The sequence below is a fragment of the Lissotriton vulgaris genome, chromosome 9, assembly GCF_964263255.1.
Source record: "Lissotriton vulgaris chromosome 9, aLisVul1.2, whole genome shotgun sequence".
Lineage (NCBI taxonomy): Eukaryota > Metazoa > Chordata > Amphibia > Caudata > Salamandridae > Lissotriton > Lissotriton vulgaris.
Window position 1 is genome coordinate 927,538,617 of NC_141697.1, and position 25,914 is coordinate 927,564,530.

At 45.7% G+C, this 25,914-nt stretch overlaps 1 protein-coding gene across 1 annotated transcript in view; it reads left to right on the forward strand.

Annotated features, from left to right (window-relative positions):
- The first annotated feature begins 16,654 nt into the window (after positions 1–16,654).
- Positions 16,655–25,914, forward strand: part of LOC147692542 (uncharacterized) — a 308,991-nt gene continuing 299,731 nt past the window's right edge. The window contains exon 1 of the mRNA XM_086938768.1: positions 16,655–16,779. Coding sequence (XP_086794894.1) covers positions 16,756–16,779 — 24 coding nt within the window. The 5' untranslated portion in view covers positions 16,655–16,755. The remainder of the gene's footprint in view (positions 16,780–25,914) is intronic.

Sequence of the window (25,914 nt, forward strand, 5' to 3'; positions counted from 1 at the left end):
GAGCAACAACAAGAGTATGGTCCTTCTCCTACTTGGCCGCCAAGACCTGGAACTCCCTCCCGACCGACCTGCGCCTGACCCAAGACCACCTCTCCTTCAGGAAGAAGCTCAAGACATGGCTGTTCGAGCAGTAACGGCACCCCCCCCCCCCCCCCCCCCAGCGCCCTGAGACCCGACGGGTAAGTGGTGCGCTCTATAAATGTCTTTGATTGATTGATTGACTGCTCTTTATACTTTTCTCCAGGCCACCCAGCCAGCGTTGGATTGGTAACGCGGGCATTCGGGCAATACCCGAAGGGCCAGTGCCGAGTTCCAGCTGTGGGCTGCTTTTTGGAGCAGTCTTGGGGGAAGATTTAGGCGGTGTCACTGTTGTTTGGATACAGACAGCAGCCCAGTGGGTGTCTGAGTGGCCTTTCTGGAGGCAGATGGGCGCTCATTACCTCACATTTAGCAAAAGGCAGAGGAGTCATTTTCTTTCTGTCGCAGGGCCGGCCCATTATTGTATTCATACTGAGCGGGGGGCAGGGGGCCTGAGCAGAAGTGGCCTCACTTGTTTTCAGTCACCAGTGTAAACAAATCCTTGCATTTTTTTGTATCTCCCCCCCCCCCTCTTATTTAATAAAATGTCACCGAAGCAGTGTTTTGAGGAAAGGCAATATGCAAATGTGGGCCACTTTTTGTTAGTGTGCCAGGGCCGATTTTGAATCCCAATCCAACCCTTCACCAGCCCCCATTGTGGTGCTCCCTGGAGGCTCCTTGCTGTTGTGATGGGACGTGGCTAGTGCCTCAGTCACTATTCTATTGCATTAGCTGCTCCCTCTATCAATCGCTGCACAATCAAGATCCTGCTGGCCTGCTCGTACCTTCGTGTGATACCACCCTACTGGGAGTGGCGGCTCTGCTGCAACCTAAGACTGTTTTATCTCGCCTGCGTGGAGCTGTACTTTTTCTTTTGGTCCAGTCTTACCTTTGGATCCCTTCACTACTGCTCCCCAGTGTGTCTACATCCTTTGCTGGGCTCCTGTCAGCTTCACTGATCCTAGGCCCTTTCGAACAGAACCCAAACCATGGGCAAGCAAGACCCACGCCAGTCCAAACTCACTTTTGAAGGCAAGCGGCATACTCAACAGGAGCGACCGTCAGTGGATGCCCCCAAAGACACTAGGGGTTCCGCCCAAAATGATACTGACCTCAAAGAACTCCTTGTGGACATCAAGACATGTCTTAACCACTTGCATGCTCATGACGGAGCCGCTCCGTCATGAGCCGCGGTTGCGCTGTGCTCATGACGGAGCGGTTCCGTCATGGCCCTGCCGCCGCGCCTGCGCGGGGCGTTCTAAAAAACCCTCATACCCTCTGTAATATTTTGTTTAAGCTGTAACAGTATTTTTTTAACTATAGAGTTGAACCACAAATAGCTGTATAATCCTACATACTAAGCATACACAATTATTAAAAGAAATTTGAAAACAAGGCCTACATTTATCACACAATAAATCTTTAACACAACATTCATAACAAAGCACCAGATGCAGCTAACCTCTGCAACAGGTTTGTAAAAAATGTCAAGAAAAGTGATAAAACCCACGCCCCAGCTCCACTTCTAAAGAGAACACAATGAATTTTATGGTGGACCAAAAGGATACTATAAAACGTGTGCTTATCTCCAGGAAGCGCAATAAAGATGTGTGTCTGTGCTCAAGAAAGCATGCCATGCTAACTACTTTGCATAACATGTCACATGTGCAATACGCACAGGGAAAAGGAGTACACTATTATATAGCATATACTTGTTTTCTACATTTATATGTTTTCTTTTTTATATTAATTATCACGCACACGGACTGCTTATTTCAAACTAAATAATCCTATTGCATAGTGCTTCACTAGCAGTACTACAGATTTTACCTGTAAATATAAAAATCTTTTATATGTAAAACATCAGTCTCTGCTGTAAAAATAAACAGATCACAGTGGCGTGTTCGCCATGCACAACCATAGCTCTACTTAAAATGTATGTTATACCACAGGTTGTAGACATATGTTGTCGCGATGCCAAACATTTTAAAACACAATTGCAGGAGGTGAAAATACTATAGTTTAAATAACCAAACAGTGTGCAGCACCAATAGAGCCCGTGTTTCCCAGAGAGCCGAACCGGTTCCTCAGTGGCATGGCCGTGGTTTAAACTACATTTATGCTAAATCAGAAGGGATGTGGCGGCAACAATACCAAATCCAGTTTTATCTACCTCTGTGCGTGTAGATTTATATCTGTGCACATCATACACAGTACATAAAACACATCATTCCGTGGCTGTAGGCGAGACTTAAAAACTGCCGGCGCTCAGACCCAGTGAGACCCGGCCCACTTAAAGCCCTGTCCGGCAGCATCTAGAAACCCAGATAACTATAGGCTTCGCACTAACTGCCCGACTCCCGCGGCCCTTTGGGATTCGAAGGCTCTAGACTTGTATGATTGACTGCCTAGGAGACCTGCCGTAGTGCACTGCCACCTCCTACTTCTCGCCAGTTGCATGCCGATGCCAACACTGTGCGATCTAATCCTGCCTCCCTAAGAGGCCAACCTCCTTATGGGCTTGGAGTCTCCACTGAACGCAGAGAAGGTTAGATGCCTAGAAAATATTCTGGCTCCGGTGTTGACGCTGTGGTTTGGAAGGGACTGGTTTGTGTTTCAGTGCATGGCAGGGCGAGTCGGCCCCACCTTCCCCCTCTGGCCTGGGGCAGCAGCTCACACCTTGCTAATCTAACTAAAAAGGGAAACGCATTTCCTTCAAATAATTCCTGTTCTTCGGCGTTCTCCGCTGTGTTTACGCTAATCCCACTTTTCGGCAGCAAGCAGTGCAGGTGCATTAGCTGCTAAATCTTTGCTAGTTTAGCTAGAGAGCAGTGGGATATGTCACGTGACTGTGTTGGAAGGGCAGTGGTGCCAGGCAGTGCTGCAAGAAAGGAACCGCTGGCAGGGTGTAGAGTTGGCACAGGCGAAGGGGTCTGGACGGGGCTCCTTGGCAGAGCTGTGGGGCCCATCGCTGGCATAGTCTAAGTACATACAGTCACAGCGAGGGTCATAGGCAGAGTTGTGTAAATGCCCCAGTGCTGAAATAACCTGTGTATCATGTGCAGTTTGATCTGCACTGGTAGAACTGTACACATGTCTGTCATAGACTCATATTGCTGAGATGGGCCGAGTGTTGCACGCCGGTACTGAGTTGGGTACACTGGCAGAGCTGTGTGCATGCCCAAGAGTTCCATGTAAACAGTGTACGTCTCTCTACTGCAGGCGTCTGTAAATCGGAACTGACATGCTTTGGCAGAGCTGGGTGTCTGTGGTGAGTGACAGGGAGGGGCGACGGTATGTGACCGGGCATCTTGGCGATGGAGTGGAATACTGACCTTCCAACACGCCGAAACCCTTTTATTAAACTGATGACGTATGGCTGTCGACTGTCGTCACTGTATCTGTAAGTTACGTTGTGGCGGGTGCAATACTACAGTGGACCGGTATAGTGGTGCTCTGTGCGGTATTCGTGGAGCCTTGCTCCAGCCCATGGTGGGTCAGCGATGAAGCCTCTCTGTCCGCTAGAGAGTGTGGCCCCACTTCTCGAACACTTGGTCAACACGTAATCTCCTGAGACACACTCTTTGCCCTTCCCTTTGTCTTCAGCTGAATCACGGGAGCAACGCATGCCCCCTTTCTGGAGCAGCCGAGCCAGGCCTCGGTGCGTCACTGGGGTGGAGGATCGGAGAATGGGCGGGAGCTTGTCTACCCCCCCCCTTGCTAGGCTTACTAAGGACAACACTAGAAAGGTGGCAGTAAAATGGAATGAGTAAACGTTTTAATCCACTTGACGGGTGTGTGCCTGAACAAGGTCTAGACCAGAAGATGATGGTTGGCACTGCATCATCACAAGGAGTCCTCTGGATGGAACTGAACGAAAACGAGCACAAGAAACGGAGGCTCGGCCTCGACGGACTGGCAATGCACCTAAACTGTACGCAGTCTCGGTTGATGCACAATCATTCAAGCCCGGGGATACCGCGGCGATTGTGAAAGGGACGCTGCTTTCAATGGCCGCGAAAGTGAAAGTAATTAGGCCAGCGATGCGAGGAAGAGATAAACAGATGTGAATGCGCGAGTTCAGAGATAAAAAAAATGCGAGACACGGCTTGCGGCCATGAAAAGTGTGAACCTGGGGGCGGGGGAGCGGATCCCTTTGAAGTGAAGCTAAGCTTCACTTCAAAGGCAGGAGGCAGGCAGAAGGCTCGGGCAAGCTCGTGCACGAGCACATGCACTTCTGGAAATCCGCTTTTTGAGAGCTTAGTTTAGCTCTTAGTTTAGCCCCTATAGTCTCGCCTATTAAACCCTGCGGGATATAATAGGCGAGCCCTAAAAACGGTGAGAGAGCAGCATTTGAAATTCGCACCTGCTCTGCAGAGAATTCTTCCTTCTTGTTATTCCTGATTTTTAGGCTCTGCCCATCGTGGTGCGGTGTGCACACCAGGGGTCATGCCCCCTTTTGGAGATTCGTGTCTCGCATTGTTTTTTCTGAGCACTTCCGACTCATTTCAGGAGAAGTCAGTAAGAAGAAAGAACATTGTTGAGTATCATCTCTGCAGGACAGTAAGAATTCAATCCCCCTTGTGACTTTTGAGATAAGATTCTGCTATTTGAGAAGACGTTCAGAACTAACTATAAGGATGAGTTATTTCTTAGTTTCTCAGTAGAAGTGTCCAGTAGAACAGTTCATTAATCGTCTTGGAGAATTTGTACATATTTTCTTCATGAACTCTCCGAATTACAATTAATAGTAAAAGTGGACTGATAGACAGTAAGAAGACAGGAGAAAAAGAGTAAGAGTATTTACACAACTTTACCATGAGGGGCAAGTAACCAAATGATTCAGGTGTGAAGTGAGACAATGAAGAGAGACAGTGTGACAAAGGGATTAATTCAATGTTAGTAGGGTTGATCTAATCATAAGTGCACTGTTGTTTTTGATGAAGGTCCTGTTATTTCTCTACCAGATAAGAGGACACTATCCTAATACTCATGCCATATGAGAAGTTACAGGCGGGTTATTGAATCGGGAGGCGGTCTCTCTCTCTCTCTCGCTCTCTTTTCCTTTCCCCTTTCCCCCATTTGGGTGAGTTGTACATATTATACATTTGTCTGTGCACTCAACTGTAGAAGGAATTTGGGACTCAGCATCTGCTCCTGTGGAAGTTTGGCTCTTGTCAGTGTGCTTTCTGACACAATGATGTGGACGACACCTATGCCGTCTCCAGAGAACATCTTCTGCAGCTGGACAAGATACTTATTATCAAGGCCAAATATGCGCATTTGGAATCAAAATCCCCAAGCAACAACCTCCGGATCACGGGAATCCCCGAGTTCACCACAATCAATAAAATAGAGGACTTAGTAGAGAGCATGCTTCTTGACTTATTAGGCCCTTTCCCCTGTATATAGTGTGAGAGGGCATTTCACTCGATGGAGCTGCATCCCCCCTGGAAGCGTCGCCCTGTCCCATTGTCGCAAAAATCCTGAATTATCGAGATCGGGAGTTGGTCCTGAGATTGGCTCGCAAACGTCAAAAGCTCCAATACCAAGGAAACTTTCTTTCTTTTTACCCAAATTTTACTCCTACTGTTCGAGCTGCCTGGCAGGAGTATCCTTTGACCTCCTACATCCGGCCAAATCCTTTGAAGTGAAACCTAATTTTTTCACTGACGCCAAAGTGACTTTGAAGTTTGCTAAACACATCACTACTAAGAAGCCTTCACCCAGGAAAGCAGCTCCAGAGAGGATCATCTCAACAGCAATTGATATCTTGAACTCCCGACACCTGCTGGAGACTTGATCCTACCAGGTTGACTTGGGCGGCAGCTGCATTTGTCAACTTGTCAACTACACCTTTGGACCAGGGCCATTGGCTGTACCCCGTGGAGGCCGATGTGGTCACGGATACGCCAGATAGTAATGATGAGCTTGCTGACTTACCTTTCTGTGTCTAACACCCATTTGGCCACCTCACCATGCTTTGGCTGTGTCGCTGGCCCGGTTCTTCTCTACCTCCCAGGATGTTTCCCTGACTTTTGGTTAAATTCATGGTGGGTTGCTGGGGTTGGGGCGGGGGATTGTCATACTCAACTATGTTTGGGGGTTGAAAGGAATTGTTATCCACTGTTGTTTTCTGTTGTTGTTTTTTTTACTTCTCCGGCCATGTACTGGACTGTGTCTCATTCCCCACCCACTTGCACAACACATACTCTTTGGCTGACTAAGCTCTACCCCACACACTCTCTCCTCACAGTGTCATAACAGCAACCAAATACCTTACGTGGAATATCCCCTGGCTTAATGACCGCAGGAAAGTGCGCTTGGTTCATTCACACGTAGCCAGACACCAGGTGAATGTTTGCTTCCTTCAGGAGCTCCACCTCACACACTCCTCCACCCCAGGGCTGTGGCCAGATGGTGCAGCAAATCCTACACCTCTCTGTACTCTGGCTATGCCAGAGGCGTGGCCATCCTACTACACAAAGGCATACCATGGCATCTCCACTGCGCCATCAGTGATGATAGCGAGTGCAACGTCCTCCTCACAGGCACTCTACATAGATAGTCCATTATTTTGACTGCAGTCTATGGCCCCAATACCGATGACCTTGGTTTCTTCAGGGAGATCTGATGGTTGATAGCCTCAGCCCTGGGTCAATACTGTATGGTGGTGACTTCAATGTGATACTGGACGACCAATTGGACTGTCACCCCAGCGCTGCCTTGACACTCAACACAATCATCCTAGATAAGCATCTTCAAGACATATGGCGACACTAACACACTGACATAACAGAGGGTACATGCATTACGGCACACCACAATGCATGGGCCAGAATAAATTATTGATTAATTTCTTGGGACTTCCAGACTTGGGTTAAAAAGGTGGCACATCTGCCCCGCACTCTCTCCAACCATGCCCCATTTTTCTAGAGTTCCTCATCCCTCAGATGGCACCTTGCGCCTTCTCCTGACACTTACCGCCCGGGCATTGCGAGATGTGGCCATTGCAAGGAGGTTTACAAAGAAATAGTTAGGTACTTTGCTCACAACGTGCGCTCTGTGGACTCTCCCTGTACTCTTTGTGAAGCCTTAAAGATGGTCATCTGCGTCACATGTCTCGCAAAGCCATCAGGTGTATTAAAGGCCATATGTGGGAGACTTGAATTAATACAGCGTGATATTCACACTCTCAATCAATCAATCAATCAATCAATCTATCAGGGGTTAATATAGCATGGCTACTCACCCATGAGGGTCTCAAGGCATTGGGGGGGCTGCTGATCCATCTGGGCGTGGTGGGTCTATTCGAAGAGCCAGGTCTTGAGATCCTTCCTGAATTGAGTCAGTGATGGGGATTGCCTGAGGTGGAGGTGCATGGTGTTCCAGGTCTTGGAGGCTAGGTGAGAGAAGGATCTTCCTCTGGTTTTGATCTTGTGGTTCCTTGGGACGAGTGCCAGGGCCAGTTGGTGGAGACAAGGTGTCTGGAGGGTATGTGGAATGAGAGTCGCTTGATCAGATATGCTGGTCCTGTCATGTTTTCAGCTTCCAGAGTGGTAAGTGATTTAACAATGCAGAAAAGCTCCCTTGGTCCATTGGCTGATTTTATCATAGCGGTTTCATTAAAAGCTGGCTGCGCTTGTTTGATTTCCTGATGATAGTATCTAGTTCTATTCGTAGGACAGTTTTACATTTTCATCATAGTTCTTTCTTTATTTCCTTTCTAAGATTTTACATTCTTTTTTTAAGAAAATGTATTGCGTCGTAAACCACAGTGCTGATTTCTCCTTCTTTCCCTTTTTTACTGTGGTGATGGGGACCATTTTATCTGATGATTTTTTAATCCACTCCTCTACTGAGAAATGTGCTGCATTGGAGTGGTGTCCTATATTGGGTTTAGTTGAGACAAAAAAATGTATCCACGATTCTTTATTGAATTTTGACCATTTACGACCTAAACTGGTGGTATTCTTCTCATTTAAAGGAGGAGGGACACCCTCGAGGTTGAATGAGCATAGGGCATGGTCTGTCCATTTAATCAGGCGCGCTTATTTTGTTTTTAAATTGAGATCATTACTGAACACAGGGTCCAGAAGATGCCCTTTATCATGTGTGCAGCTTTCCACTCTTTGTGTGAGCAGAAAACTGTCTAGGTCATTTAGGATCTTAGACATCGTGGGATTATTGAGCTCTTCAAAGTAGATGTTTAGAACTCAGAGGCAGGTGAAATTGCTTTTCTCAATGCCAAGGCTGGTTACTGCCTCTGGTAAGGCTTCCACAAATTATCATAAGGACCTGGAGGCCTGTAGACTAGTAGACCTGTGAAAGAGGACGTGGGTGACAGATTTATTGCTCAAGAGACATTTTGACAATCTGGGAAAGGCAGGGCATTGTCAGTACATTTAAATGTATATTTTGAAATAATAGCAATGCCTCCCTCCCCTCTTATGCTCCTCATCCTTCTTACATATGCGGTTACCTAGAGGAAGTGCTTGAACGATGTCTGGCATGGAACAATCGTGTAACCATGTTTTCCGTAGGAATAAAACATCAAGCTGTTCATCCACAATTAGTGTGAACTGTTCAAACTTGTGGCGAGATAAAGATCTGCAGTTAATGACTGCTAGGTTTTATTGGTTATGCCTAAACATTTTAGCTTTTCCTTCCTCTGGTCTAGAGAAAGAAAAACATTGTCAACAGGCCTAAAAAAATCTTATGGCGAGTCAGATTGTATCAGGTCGAGCAATTTTTAGCACTTACACATCCGTTTTGACGAGTACACTTAAGCTCGAAGGAAAAGGTGTTCTGTTCATTCAGAAAATGAATGAGCAATAAAGAGGCCTATAAATCTTGTTTTTATTTTGACACATATGATGTCTGTTCAAACTGACATTTGACAGAGGTCAAATGTCAGTTTGTCTTTTTACTAATTGTTTCTCATCTTATCCTGGAAAATGGTGTTTACTTTTCTTTCTCTTATTACAGTTAGATGTTTTTGCCAAGTAAGCTGTCTCACAATCTTAAAACAAAAGGCTGTAAGATGTCAGATTTTTTTTTAAATTTCTAACACAAAATTTAAACAGCCTGTAAATGAACAGTATTAGTATTTTAAATTATATCATGAATTAAAAAAGAAAAGTTTTTTGTAATTCAGAAGTGTGACGCAAACAAAGATTTAAATAGGAGCAAAACAAATCAGAACACTTTACTTGGTGATGTGCAAATAACAAATATGTGCATAAACATTATACATTATACAGTTTTATCAGCAAACCACATCATTGGGAAATGTGGTCATTTTAATGGGAAATCTACTGATTGCAAATAAGCGTGTTAACACTTCATGCTTCAGGTATGTATTTAAAGTGATAGTTAGGTCGAGGTACTATCCGGTTCTGCCGAAGGCAGAACCGGAAGTTTTGAGATTTAATGATTCTTAGAGTGGACGATTTGTCCCGCCTCTGTTTTTGCCTCTCTCCCATTGGCTGGCTTCCTAAACGGAGGCCAGCCATTGGAAGAGAGAGCTGTCCCTCCGAATAGGCTCTGTCCTTTTCGGATTTGGAGGTGTGTTTGGTGTTCTTCTTTCCACTTTTTAGCCACGCCCACCAAACACGCCCCCAAATCCGAAAAAAAGACGGAGCTTGCCGGCCACCATTTTGTTTTGTTCGCAATGAAGGTGAGCCTCGCTGTCCTCTTGTGTTCACTTTGTTCTGTCTTTAGCCTCACCGTTGCTGTCTTTGACCACCTCTTTTTCTTTTCCTCTTCCCTTGCACGTTATTTGACCAGTCTCGTGTTCGGTTTGCCTTTGTGGCCGGCGGGGCACTATTTTACTTAACTCGTTGTATTCTATCACAAACTGCAAGGGCAGGTGTCGAATAAATGGGAATATAGGCTTGACCGTTGAGCGCTGGGAGCGCTTTACTTTTCCGTTCGCGGCTGCCCACGCCGCTTTTTGCAGTTTTTGAGTCCCCTGGCAGGTGCCCACCCTGCCAGGGACCTTGCGCTGTTTCTTGACTAGCGAGTGCCCACCTCGCTGTATAATCTAATGAAAGCCGGTGCCCACCCGGCATTGCCCCGCTCAGTGCTGCCTTCATTTGCCCCGTAATTCACTGAATCCCGAGAGCAGCGCGGCCCGGAGCCTGGAGGCTCGCCCAAGGGGCCGCGCTGCAATTGGCTGCCCAGCCGGAAACCAGGCAGCACGAGGGCGGGACTAGCGGACAACCGGAAGTCTAGGTGGCTTCCCCCGGGGCTCCGAGGAGCAAGGAAGAGCCACAAGGCTTACCGGCAGGAGAGCGCTAGGTCCGCCAGCAAAGCCCCACCCGCAGCACCAGAGGAGAAGCCAAGGGAGAAGAGAAGAGCCGCCGGGCAGAGGAGACGCGCTGCTCCCTCCGAGCCTCCGCAGGAGTCCACAGAGCCCGGTGAGTGTAGACGGGCAGGGGGCACTCCTTCAGAGAGTCTGAGAGGCTCGGAGGCAGAGTATAAGATAGAGCCCAGCGAGGCTCCAGTATCTTGGGGGCATTTTGTTGTCTAAGAGCCCACGAGGCTCAAGAAGGCGCCACAGTTCTGTCAGAGCCCCGAGAGGCTCGAGGAGGCGCCATTGGTTTTAAAAGCCCACCAGGGCAAAGGCGGCATTTTGTATGTAGAGCCCCGTGGCTCACCGCCTGCATTGCCTAATTAGAGTCCATAGAGGCTCTGGGGTGCCACAGTTGTTCGTAGGACTTGTGTTGATTGTCTAACTGAACTCGTTGTATTCTATCACAAACTGCAAGGGCAGGTGTCGAATAAATGGGAATATAGGCTTGACCGATGTAAAACCTGGCACTGGGTCCGGGGACATTTACAGCCGTGCTCCCTGCAGCTAAGTCTGTTTTGACTTAAATTACACTAGTAATCGTATGTTATTAAAACAGCTAGTTACGTCTCTAGCTAGTACTAATGGTCGAAGCGTTGTTTTTGAACGTACTGAAGCCATAAGCATCACATTTGCCATTTACGATGTAATGTGCCTGAAGGTGAGAGATATGTAATACAATCCCTTGACAGCTATGAAAAACATAGGGCCACAAACCGCTTCACAGCCTTGTCTCCGAGCTGTGAGCGACATGAATTCATGAATGCAATTGCACAACGCTGTGCTGCCTCAAGGCGCTGTGTGGTAGGAGAAGTGAAGGTGGTGAGTCACAAATGGATCAGAGAAGCGGAGTTGTTTCCCTGCCCCCTCGCTGTGCTTGCTGCTCTGTGTGTGTATGTGGCTCTGTATGTGTGTCTGTGGGTGATAAACTTTGTGTGTGTGTGACTCTGTGTGGGTGGGTCTGTATGTGTGTGTAGTTGGCTCTCTCTCTATCACTACCTCACTCTCTCTCTCCCTAACTATCTCTCTCTCACTACCTCACTCTCACTAACTCTCTCTCTCTCTCACTAACTCACTCTCTCTCTCACTAACTCACTCTCTCTCACTACTTCACTATCTCTCTCACTACTTCACTATCTCTCTCACTACTTCGCTATCTCTCTCACTACTTCTCTCTCTCTCACTCACTCTCACACTCTATCTCACAGCATCACAATCTCACTACCTCACTAAATAACTCTTTCAATACCACATTACATCACTATATCTACATACATCACTCTCTCACTACATCGCTCTCTAACACACTACCTCACAACTTTACTCTCTCTCTATCTCACTACCTCACTCTATTTCTATCTCACTACCTCACTATATCACGACTCACTCCCTCAAAAATTCACTACATCACTCTCTCACTAAATCACTCTCTATCTCACTACCTCACAACTTCACTCTCTCTCTAACTCACTCTATCTCTCTATCTCACTACCTCACTCTCTCTCTTTCTATCTCACTAAGTCACTTTCACTCTCTTTCACTACCTCACTCTCTCTACCTCACTACCTCACAAACTCACTCACTGTTTCCATCTCACTACCTCAGAACATCCTTCTCCCTCACTACCTCACTCTTTCACTACCTCACTCTCTCTGTCTCTCACTACCTCACTCTCTATCTACCTCTCTCTCACTACATAACTCTCTCTACCTCACTACTCCACTCTATCTATCTCACTACCTCACTATCTCACAACTTCTCTCTCTCAAAACCTCACTACCTCACTCTCTCACTACCTCACTCTCTAGCTCACAACCTCACAACTTCACTCTCTCTCTCTAACTCACTACCTCAATCACTCTCTATCTCACTACCTCACTCTTTCTATCTCACTAACTCATTTTCACTACCACTCTCTCTATCTCACTACATCACATCACACTCTGCTTATATCTCACTACCTCACAACATCCCTCTCCCTCACTCTTTCACTACCTCACTCTCTCTATCTCACTACCTCACTCTCTATCTACCTCACTCTCTCTCTCACTACCTCACTCTCTCTCTATTTCAATACCTCACTCTCTCTCTACTAATGCAATAGGTATCACATATGCAAAAAAATAAGCTAATGCCAATAGAAATGACAATGCCATTTATTTAGGGATACAAAAAAAATAAAACAATAATGAGCAATAACAATAGCTCTACCTATAATATTGCCGAGACCATTGCATTGTAAATGCTTGTTTTAAATGATTTGAGAAACATTTCTGCCCCTGATCTGATGAAAATGCGATACATGAACTAAGAGGCAAGTCAACGGTCATATGTATCCAATATGTGGCTAGATTTGTATTATATATGGAGAAAAAGTTTAGTCTATTAAATTAAACAAAAGTGTTTTTGTACCGCAGACATGCTGAACTTGCGTATTTGAAGGAGCTCTCATGTGATAAAGAAGACAATGGCAGCTCAGTGAATTAAAATATTTGCCCAGGATCACATAACTTGAACCCAGTTTATGGGTCATGAGCATTATAATTAGGTTGAGTAGATTATTTAGGTCACTAGACCTGCAGGTATGGACAATATATCTTACATGCATGAAAATCAGTGTACTGGATGTGTTACAGAAGTCAATGAGGGTTACCAGGTATAGGATTTACATATCATGGTCTTTACTGGGAGGCATTATAAATTAAGAGTGCATGTTTCAGGGAAACACAAAGTCAGGACTTAAAACAAAATACAGTTTGTTTGCAGCAATAAAACTTTAAGAAACCTTTTTAGCAGCAGAATAATAATAAGAGATTGAGAAAAAATACAATAAGGTTCTAAATCCATGCCAGCTTCTTGATGCTGGCTCACAGCTCACTGTGCTATATTAGGATTGCAACTTATGAACTGCAAGTAACAAAAGGATCTCCGTGTCAAGATCAGTAACACACTTACCTATCTATATAAAATAAAAATCTGTAATCTGCATGTTACAAGGTGTGAATTTCAGGAGACACATTAACCCTCTATGCTACTTTAGGAGTCAAAACTGACTAGACAAAACACAGATCTGTCCAGCAAGGGCATTGACAGTGAGATTAGATAAGATAAAGGGTGGTCTCTTTACACATTGCTAACTTCACCGCAAACTTGAATCTCCAATGTTAATATTGAGAAAGTCGATGTCAATATGAATAACGATACATTAATTTATAAAAATGTAATTGCATCTTTATTAACTAATTTGTCTGTTATGAACTCCACGTCAACCTCGGCTCAGAAATATGTAGTTAGGCAGGCTCTGAGACCCAGGCCTGAGGTCACTGATTGACAGGTCACAGGTGGGGTGGCTTGTAGCTGGCAGACAAATGTACAAATAGGAAATCCCAGATCAATCCCACAGATAGGAGCGGTGACACCACAATGGTCCAGGGAGATTGGCCCCAATAAAGCACACCACGCCGGAGGGGTACACGCGGTCCCAATACACCATAAAGTCAGATGCTACATAAAGTTAAGAACATTTACCAATCAGGATAAAGCACACATAGTACATGCAGTGATCAACCATGTTCATGTCGGACATCTGGACATGTTACCCACTGGCCGTGTTGTATCCACACAAGGGCGAGGTCCACCTGGATTCCCTATGAGATACATTCATTTACAACTCCACAGACAGCGGTTCACATTCCTTACCAAAAAAGGATCGACGGAGCTGTTTATGATATTCCATGAAGTGTATAAAAACCCACTTCAGATCAATTGTAAGTTGAGACAGTCCTCAGACCCTATGCATATAACCGTTATCCCGGCAGCATGGTTTAATTAAACAAACTATTCCTGTTTTGCCAAAAGCCTCTTGTCTTTCAAGGTATTTCATGTTCAAGCAACAACACTATCACCACTCAGAGGGGCCTTTGTCTCGATCTGAGGTTGAAATCACAAAATTCAATAACATTTCATTGGCAGCGAAGTAGATTTTGCAAACTATGAAGGTTTATTATTCATATTAGTAAAGTTATATCTCAAGTCAATTCAATTAAGTAAAATCAACATTCTCTTGGTTACAGCATAAACGGATATAATCCAAGCAGCACAATCAATAATAAAGAGATTAAGTTTATCCAAAGCATCATGTGCAAAGCAAAGAATTGTTTCCTATAAAGTAAACGCCCTAATTCTATGCCAATATTGTGTGCAGGATGGGGTATTTCTAAAGAAGTTGGTATAAACAAATATAGAATCAAAAGAGGAACCAAAGGTTCCTATTGGAATCAAAAGAAAGGTGCTTGCTCTTGAGACTATCTCAGTGGGCTTGGAAATAAGGAGCATTGGTCTCAGGAGATGAGAGCGCTAGAAAGAGGCAAGTGATCTAACTAGGTAACAAGCTTTGCATACTTAAAACACCACATTTCGTCTAAAAGTTACAATCTTCAGTTTCCCACCTCGCAATGACCAATCAGAATCCAGTGTTCTTTCCGTGGCTGGTGTCAGCCTCTTTCTTGCTGAACAGTACAATTCCAACACATTCTTCCACTTTCGCAATATCATTCAAAGGAGTATCAACTCCTTAGCTTTCTCACACGCAGCAGGTGTTGGGATTTTGATCCAAACTAAAGAATTTCTAGACTACGACCTTCAAAATGTGAGCTAGTAAAAAATAACATTTTAATGAGCACACAGTGCCTTTGTATCTGAAACTGAAAATGTTTTACACAGCAAGCAGAAATACATTTCAATCAAAATTGCATGAAACACCTACTAACGTTAAATGAACATTGGCTAATTAAAGTTCATCACACATATGTGTGTGGATAATAAATTCTACTAAATCTAATGTGAATAACATGAGGCTATTAAATGGCACTTAATGTGCATATCATGTTTAAATAATATAAGATGAGTTTAACACGGGCTACAGGTAAACATATTTAAGGGCAAAACAACATAATCAAATTTTTGCCATCAGCATTAACCACCAGAGTTATCTTAACATTATTATTATCCTCTAACATTTGATAGGCACACAAAGATCTATACAGCAGGTGCCTGACACCCATAAGATATTTTAAAATGCAGTCTTTGTGACCAATAAGCCAGAACAGGTGCACGGACACATGTGTCCTTGTTGCCAAATTCCTTGCAGCAGAGTCTCTGAAAAATATATGCATAAGTTAGACTCTGCTTTTCAACCCTCTGCCAATCATCAATCAATCAATCAGTCATTTGTAGAACGCATTAATCACCCGTGAGGATCTCAAGGAACGCATTAATCACCCATGAGGATCTCAAGGCGCTGAGAGGGGGTGGGGGTGCAGCTACTGCTTGAACAGCCAGGTCTTGAGAAGTCTCCTGAAGGTCAGCAGGTCCTGGGCCTGTCGCAGCTGTGTGGGGAGGGTGTTCCATGTCTTGGCGGCGAGGTAGGAGAAGGATCTGCCTCCGGTGGAGGTCCTGTGAATGCTTTGGACGGTGGCGAGGGCAAGGTCGATGGAGCAAAGCTGGCTGTTCGCGGTGTAGAAAATCATGACTCCACCCCTCTTCCAATTGCCACACGTGGTCACCAACCTATGGGTTCCTTGAGTATTATTCCACAGTTCCAGCACAGCCTGTGGTTGAAACACTGATCCAGTTATATGCTCCGCGTAGGTTTGCCCCCTGGGATTTTTATATTGCCATGACCAAATATCCTGCCACTGCTAGTACAAAATTAGAAAAATCACCTAAAGCAGTACTTTTTTTCCCTTATCCAGCACATACTTTAAACAGAAAATGTTAGAAGAAAATACTTTAAAATGTTGTCTACAGCTGCCTTAACGACCCCATGACGGATAATTTAAGAAAACAAAAAAAGTCAGAAAGTCCAGGTTAAAAATCAATGCAGACGACTTCATATAAAGTAATACTTAAAATCATGGCTTTGCTGAATCTTAAAACCCGAACAGAGTCGGTATGTTTGCCTGGGAAATCAAATGTATCAACTTCAGTTCCACAAAAGGCGCAATCATGCATTGTACTTAAAATTTGGAAATTCAGTAAAACCAAAAACAAACGACAATTCAAGGTGATTTTCCCTGAATCAGCCTCGTGCATAGAAAAGAGGCGCACGTTCTCAGTCAGCGCATTTCGGCGTCTTCCAAAGATGCACGCTTCGAATAGACGCCTTCACTGCGCATGTTCTACAAATCGGTAGCTACTGCTCTGCGCATGCGCAATAGAACAATACACCGCACATTGTTTCACCCTGAGGAAGCTGTATTTGTTGTGTAGGGGAGCAGAAACATTTTGCTATCCTCATCATTGTCTCTGACTCCAGGGCAGAGATGTTCCTACAACGTCCTGATGAGGTGAGCCACAACTTGTACGGTAACCGGGTATTTGATGGTCAGACCTGCTCCATTCAACTGGTTTTATAGTAGGGGGCGGGGTTGGCAATGGGGCATTCTTTGCTATGCCGTTATTTGCTAATGTTACTGGTTATAATTTATATAGCGCCCACCAAACACTTACTTGTCTTTTGACGCTTCAGCATTGGGTGTTGTAAATGCCTACTTCACAGTGCTCGTTTTATCCACCTCAAACAGAGGGAAGACCGTGCGCTGCTTCATAGCTGCGGACTCGGGGTTAGACACCGACATCTACAGCAGTTGTTTTTGCTACTGAGCACTTTTAATGGCTAATGCTGCAAACTCGCCTTTAGCACATCAGCATAGCTGCCAAGGTTTCAGATAACTTGTGTGACATTTTCAGAATTTCAGTGCAATTATGAGTGACATTCAACGACTATGAGTGACACTTTCAAGCAACGGGCAGGAGGGGAAACATTTAGATGTCGTTACACCAATTTGGGCAACGAGAAACTCTAAGAAGATCTTAAAACTCCTGCAGAGTGCCAGAAATGGAAGGACAGTCCTCTTCAACAGGTGCCAAAAGCAATTACCACAGTTCTTCAAAACACCAACTACCATCTTCGAAGTGCTCTAATACACTTGCATAATCTCCTCTCATCCTACACTTTACACCTGCTTGCACTGCAGTGCCGCAGATAATTGGCACAGATCTCTCCAGTTTAAAACTGCAGGTCCGTGCTGCAACACCTTACCAGAGTGATCATTAAATTCAAACTTCTTCTTGTAAACTATTGCTTTAACTGGGCAGATGGTGTCAGGCACTGAGTACCTGCACTACTTTAATGTAAAAGGGAGACAATCTGCACTTCTCAGCTCTGCTGCAATACATTTAATGGGAGAACAGCGGCACTTCGGAGGAGCGAATGAGAACGGTGTGGATAATAAGTACCAGCACTTTTTCTACTTTTCCATTTCAAGCACTGCCTGTAACATTTCATAGTTATACATCACCACTCCAACCGCAGACACCACTCTGTCAGCACTGATTGCTTGCCAATTCTAGACAGGTCACTTATCAACTTTCTGGAATACAGGGTTCTGCTAAATTGTGAATCGCCTGAACTGGTGCTGCCATTGCGGTGACAGAGCAGACGCTGGGCCTCTCTTGAATTAGGGGGCTCAGTGCTGCATTAAAGAGTTGACAATCTGCACAATCCTCAGTTGCAGCTGCCAGTTCAGGTCATCAACAAGTCACAGGCTCTGGTCTGTGCCTTTTCAAGATAGTACAGCACAGCTCTCACCTGGACAGACACAAGTACCCCTACATTTCTGCAACACACATGGAGGGTGGGAGAAGAATTCTTTACATCACAGGCCTGTCCAGACGACGGGAATCTCCTACCTGCTGAGGGCCAAGGCCTTTGAGGCAGCAGGGGAGCACAGCAGGACTTGAAAACACTCCTGCCTGGAGCCAGTGTGCGCAACCTCCTCCACAGCAGAGCAGCACTGAGAGGTCTCGCATGGACTGGAGGCCCTCAGTCAGGGCCCAAAATTATATTTGCAAGTCTAGTCAGTGCCTTAAATCAATAAATAAATCGGCTGAATGAAGCCTACCCCGCCGGGGCCTAGCCTGAGCCTAGAGAGCAGTGAGCCACGCAGCAACCTCTCCGGGTTGACAGTCTGGTTGACCTCTCGTCACCTACCTGGTTCGGTCACAGGGCAGCGGCATGATGAAACCCCATGATGAATTCGCAACAGGCAGCGGTGCGAGCAGTGGCTGACACTCAAACTAAAGAAACAAATTCATAGCTGCTGCGCGCCCACATCTCAGCCCGCCTCAGGAGTAACTTAGCTTCCTGCCTCCCTTCTCAGGAAATGGACACACTGTTTGTTGCAGTTGTGACGCCATGTCACATGAACGCATCCGCTGCAGTGAATACAACAGCCAGCTAACAATCAACAGATACCCTCCCACCCCCAGGCAGCCTGGCCGGCGCATGCTTGCATAATACAGCTTGAACACAGCAGCACTGCACACTGTGCAGAGCAGTACAGTGTCAGTCCATAGTTTGTCTCTGCAACAGCAGCGCTAATCTGACCAGCATGAGGTCTGCGCTCCCGCTGCTTGCTCAAACGACTGCTAGTTTAACTTAACATACCATAGCCCGGCGCTCTCGAGGGAGAGGCGACAGAGCTATAATGCGTGACTTCGCATTTTAGTCTGATGATGCTGACCACCACACTAAAATTTGTTAGTCTAATGCCTGATGTGTGGTACTTGGCAGGACTGCATCAGAACAAGAGATTTCAGCAGTTCTTCACTTCAAAACAGACACAGAAGTTACCAACTGAAAATAAAAATGAACACTTTTACCATCATCCTCTAAACCCTTTGGAGGTGTCCTGTCCAGAAGCAACCCCAAATATTTTCATGCCTAATCTCTACTGATGACGGATAATAATCAAGATACACGTGTTTAGAGATGGCCAGCATTGATCTGCACCAACCTGCTGATACACTTGAAAGAACTTTTGTGCAAGTACACACGCTTTATGAACTGCATCCACCATAATGCTTAGGGGCGAACCCGCTGGGAGGTGAAGCAGTGTGATCCCACATTTGTTTCCTGTCCAGAAGGTTATTGTATTGTAATTGCATTTATATAGCTCTTACAACCCCTTACAAGGTGTTGATGCCCTTTACGCCAGGCAGAACGTAGCTGTGGAAACTAATATTGTCGTAACATTTGTATAGTTTTTTATAACACTGATGTATCTTTAGCGTTCACCCCATACCCTCTCCAAAAAAGTGTGTATTTTCTCACTTGTGTTACTATGTAAGGAGTTCCAAGTGTTTAGCCCTGGCTCCTTGACTACAGTTTAAGGTGCATTTGTTGTATGCAGTGCCTTAAATTGGGAAAAAATAGTGCAGGTACTCATTTAAATGTGGCGAGTGGGCGGAGCTAAAGGCAAAATACGCAGATGCTTATTGACTACTATACTAGTTGCAGCACATGCCAAAACTCGTGAGAAATGTGTCTCTATAAACGTAACAGGTTAACTCGTTATACAAAACAAAAGCTAAACACAGTGATATTTTAAAATGTTCTTGTTTTGTAATATTTCTCTTGCTTTTCTCTCGCACAAAAACATGCGCAGGCAAACATAAGCAGACACACAAAAGAATCGGGTGGTAGTAAAGCCATTTTAACCTCCTTACCTCCCATTGCTTTCTTCATTGCGATGTCACTTGGTTGCTTCCATTCTTTGCAACACAGCATGATGGCGAACACCCAGATATTGTGCAAATGAGCCCACCCTGAATAGTTCAGAAGTGGCTCAGCTCAGGTCTACAGATTTGCTTTGGCTGTCAAAGAGACAGGCTACCACCACTAGCAAAAATAACCTGGTTAGGCAGAACACTTTATAGTCTTTAAAACTTATGTTAAGCGGGTATTATATACTTATAGGTATGGCTATGCTAAATTATCTAGCATGCCTACCTCTAAGTGTTCCTCATTTAAAAATTATCAACCATCTCCAGCTAGTCTCACACCCAGATAATATGGATACTCCTAGTAAAGCTAAGTCCTCTTGAGCTTTTGGGATCAAACTTTTCCTAACATTGGTGAGGAGGTATAATGCAGTTAATCTCATTCCTGCTCTACAGTTTATAAAACCTACCTGTTTTCGATCAGCTATACACATATCTTTCAGCTTTTGTATTAGTCCGATGAAGAAAAGGATATATGACTGATTTATTGGTCGGTGTTTCATAGCTTTCTTTCCTTTTCTTGATACATCCAAATAACTAGGGACATCTGTGTCATTGACCATTGGGCCTGCAGCTAAATGAATCAGTTGGCACAAGACCTTTTTCTGTTTTTTAAACTGTCATCATTTGCAATGGAATTTTTCATTGCACTTACGGTAGGGGGATGCTTCTTCCCAATTCTGAGGAATGCTAATTTTAGATTTTCTTTATTGAAGGTGTTAGAGAACCATTGGTGAGTCAGAACTTATGGATTGACAGGAACACTGAGATTACTATTGTTTAGTGCGTGCAGTTTTAATCGTTTAGGATTCTTTCCTATCCTTGATAACAATGCTAGCTTTTTAGGGAAACATCCTTTACAACGCAACTTTTTCCACGCAGTACCTTTACAACGCAGGAATTACAACGCAAGTCGTTAAAATGACTTGCGCTGGAGGGCGCTGTAGGATAGGGAATAGTTTAATTTACTATCCAAAACCTTCCCTACTACCCACGGGGACTGGAGTTGGAATAGTAAGTTAAACTATTCACTATCCAGCGCCCCCCAACGCAAACCGTTGTAACAACTTGCGTTGTAAAACCTGCGTTGTAAAGGCATGCGTGGAAAAAGCATGCGTTGTAACGACATACATCCGCTTTTTAAGATTACAATTTACTGGATGCCTTTTGTATTTAATAACACAGCGGGCATGGTAGTAATGATAAAATGTATGGTGTATATATTCCCTTTTTTGCAATCCCTGGTCTGTAAGATTGTAGATGGATTAGATGAGTGGTGGATGGTTTTGGTTGCTTGTGATGATCGTTCTTCTGTTTGTACACTTACTGAGTTCTTTGAAAGATGGGTCCAACCAGAGTCTTCACACATGTGCTGGTAGGTTTATGTCCGGACTATATCTCGTTCAAGTAGACAGTACAAGGGTATCTAGTTCCCCAGTGCAGAGGCGTGCAGTAGCCCATAAAGAGTTCCCTGCACCAGCAATAAGATGTCTAATATTGAAGAGGATGGGGAAGCTTGTGTGTTTAGTGAAGCTATTGTGGAAAAAGGCAGATTTCCCCTTCCTTCCTGAGGAAAATTCTCCATGTTGAAACATATTTTTATTGATTTTCTCCCACAAGTGAAACATCTGGCATTTGTTTTACATCATTAGTAGTGAGGGAACAATTCTTATTCATGTACATTATTTCGATTGAGCCATCTGATCAAGACTATACACCTGAGTACTCATTTCCTTTACATGTTTACGCTTGCTTCCAGTTGAAAACGTCCTCAATATACATGTTTAACTTGACGGTCCTTTCATCTCCAACCCATGACTGTCTGACTGTCTGACATTTCTGACTGTCGGAGCAACTGACTCTTCTGACAGCGCGGGGACACACTGACAGTGTAACCAGGCGCTTTACAAAATCAGAAATAATAATAATAATAATAATAATAATAATAATAATGTGCCATTAGTTCGATCAAGCAATGCGCCCACCCAATGATAAATCAATCCCTCCTCTTTTGCCCTCCGTAACCCATGCCACCGGTGGTTTCTTCAGTAACATAGCTGGAAAAACTAGCAGTAGTACATAACTACTCAGGAGTGTTTACCTCTCCTCCACTTCCGAACTGGGGAACTTGGTCTAGTTCATTCTTAATTCCGCAATAGTGTCCCCTGGACTTGTTAGGAGCCCCAATACTGTCCGTCAGCTGGGGGTGTTCCTATCAGCATATCCAACGAATCTCCATCTGACTCCGGTTCAGGCAACAGCAGCAGCGCAACCACAGCCTCCCATGCGTTTGCAGCTTCTAATACCTTATCATTGTTAGATCGCCCAGCTTGTTGGAACGAACTGCACTCTCATTGGCTGCCCATTTGGCGAACTCCGCCTTCCAGCGCTCAACGTTGGGTCCCTGCCTGGTTTTCCAATGCTTTGTTAATTCCTTCTTGGATAGCAATAACCCCAGGTCCAAAAACGTACTTGTAATTTCGTCCTAGCCGTATCAGGAAACCAATGCAATATATATGCACCCATGTCTGGGTCTATCTTCCTGTCCGTTACCCCACATAATATATCAACCGCTATCTCCCAATACGTTCCCAACTGCGGGAAACTCCACATCATATGAATAAATTCTGCCTCTTCTGAGTTGCAGCGGGGGCATCGGGCTGAGTCCACATTAAAATACTTATTTATCCGTGCCTAGGTTAAATACACCCTCTGCAACACATAGAAATAGATAAGCTGGAACCTAGCATTGAGCGTGCTCTTCCACGCTCTCTCCACTATCTTAGACCACGTCGTTTCAGGAATTTCCCTACCCAGGTCTGCCTCCCATTTCCATTGCAATTGGCTCAATGGCTGCATCCCCTCGTCCACCATTCGCCGGTATAAACACGTTATAGCTTTGAAGGTCCCTGCTGCCATCATGACATACTGACACGTTAATGATGTCTGCGGCTCCAACAACCCCCCTCCCCAATGGCGTTGAATTGCAGATATAAGGGCTGAATGCAGTAAACAAATCGCCCCTTGGAAGGCCATATCTATCTTGCAGTGTCAAGAGGCTAGAGGACACCCTCCTCATATAGGTCCCCCGTCACTTGCAATCCCTGCTCCTCCCACGCAGCCAGTGCAGACCAGTCTCCCCCATGTGGTAGGGCTCTGCACATGCCTAAAGGAATCTCCGGAGCATACGGCAGGGCAGCCCCACTCCTACGTTGGCTTCGGATCCATCATAACCTCAGCGTCCGCTCCTCATGAGTTAATGACCTAATCCGCAGCCGCTGACAAAATATAACAAATGATAGCAAATGGCTTGGAATCCATCGGCACATCGGGCCATCTGGGCCCCTAAACTCTCCCGCCAGTGCCTGGGTAAGCCACTGCAGTTGAGCTGCTAGATAGTACAGTTCGAAGTCTGGGTCTGCCCATCCTCCTTCAGCTCGAGGTCGCTTGATCATGGCCAAAGCCACCCGCCGTCTACCGCTCCCCCATATAACCCCTCCCCCCCCCCCCATCAAGGAACAGAGCGTCTTAAACAACGAGCCTGGAATCCAAATTGGCAATGTCCTGAAATAATAAAGCAACCGAGGCAGTACAACCATCTTCAAGAGTGCCACTCAGCCCGCCACCAATAGCGGCAATGTACCCCAGATGCCATATTCCCTTTAACCCCTCGTAGGGCTCTGCCCACATTACCTCCAAAAGGGCATCTTACGTGTGATAGATGTTAGTCCTAAGGTAGGGTAAACAGTGAGGCTCCCATCGTATGCCTCCCACTTGGTCAGGGCTCACCATCGTCTGACTCACAGGGAAAAGGCAAGTCTATGCCCAGTTCACCCAAAGCCCTGAATCCGCCCGAAACGTATGTAGTAGCGTCGTCGCCCCCGTCAGAGTATCCAGGAACATGAGCAGGTCATCTCCGTAAAGCGAGATGTACTGCATGTCTCCGCGTAGGTCCAGAACAGCATAATGCTTCCCCAACCTGGCATGTGCAGCCAGCGGCTCAATTGCAAGAGCAATCAGCAGTGGAGACAGTGAACAACACTGTCGCGTTCCCCGCTCCACTAAAAACGGTTAATGAAACCGTCGCCCCCGTCCGCACTCAGGCCGTCGCTGATCTGTAAAGGATCTGAGTCCACCCCACGAACGCCTCTCCCAGGCCCATCACTCGCATAACCTGAAATAGGAACGGCCATTCCAGGCTATCAAAAGCCTTTTCAATATCAACCTAAAGGTCCGTTGCAGTAGGTGCCAAACTGTGGTCCCCCTCCAGAATACGAAGTAGTCGCCGCACGTTAACAGATGTGTTCCGTGTGGGGATGAAGCCCACTTGAGCTGGAGGGATCACCTGTGTCATGTACGGGAGGAGCCGAGTCGCGAGGATCCTACTCAAGATTTTATAGTCGGCGGTCAACATTGAAAGTGGGCGATATGCTGTCATATCAGACGGTTCTCTCCCAGGCTTCAACAACGGAATAATAATGGCCTCCCGGTTGGTTACTAGTAACTGCCCCAACTTCTGTGCCTCCTGATACACCACCAGCAGTAGTGGAGCTAAACTATCAACATACGCAGAATAGACTTCTATTCGTAGGCCATCCACCCCCGGTGTTTTGTTACGCGCCATATGCTTAATTGGCGTGATCTCTTGCCCCAATAAGTCTTCTAGTTCCTTTTCTAGCCTAGGCAGGGTCAATTCAGAGAGGAACTCTCCTATGGCATCCCCATCCTGTCGTAACTTGCTATGGTAGAGTTCAATATAATAATCCAGGAGCAAGCCATTTATCCCCTGTTGCGTGTACACCAATTCACCCGTTGGGGCCGTCAGTCCCAGTATAGGTGTCCCCCGGGGATTCGGGTTAGCCAACCATGCCAACAGCGCGCTCGTCTTATCTCCTTCCGCGTGCACCCTCGCTCGGTATGACCTGTGGTCAAAGGAGCGCAACCTCTCCACTTACACCGCCACTGCCTCTCTAGCTTCCAAGACCTCCCCTTGTGCCCCCACGTCCTTATGGCGGACTCTCTCAGCCCCACGCAACTGGTGCTCTGCTGCCTCTATGTCATTTAATAGTGTTTTCCTCACCCACACCATTTTGGCAATACATAAGCCCCGAACTTCCCCTGTAAAAGCATCCCACTTAACTGCCACTGTGCCTTCATTCTCAGCAAAATACTGACTTATACCCATTCCAAGGTCCTCACGGAAGGCTGGATCTTCCAGCGCCTCCGGTCGCAGCCCCCAGGTCGGTATCACAGCTCTCTCCCGGACCCATCGTTTCTGCTCTAGTAGCGGGTTATGATCCGATACTGTCCTAGTTAGGTATTCGCTATGGATTACTTTGCCGTGGATATCAGGGATGCATAATATCGCATCAAGCCGCACATGTAGTTCATGGAGGCCGGAGAAGTACAAGTAATCCCGCTCCTCTAAATGATGCATGTGCCAAGTATCTACCAGCCCCCAGTTAGTTTGCCACGCACATCTAGCCTTAGAGAGTCTATGTATTGGGGTGTCGGGGAGCGGGGGGTGGGACCTATCCATCTCTACATCTGCAATTGAATAATTAAAGTCCCCTCCCATCAATATCAAACTAGTCATATATGGTGTTAAACTCCCTGATAGATGACCAAAGAAAGACACCTGATCCACATTAGGGGCGTATATGCTACATAGCGACACATCTACTCCATTTAGGCGACCCGCCACCACCACAAACCTCCTCTCTGGATCCACCAATTGTTCCGTTGGCTGGAATGGGACTCCCGCTCTTTCCCATATCAGAGTTCTCCTAGCAAAAGCCGAATAGGTCGTATAAAATAATTGCCGCCTCCATCTACGTTTCAGTGCCAGCCCCTCAGAT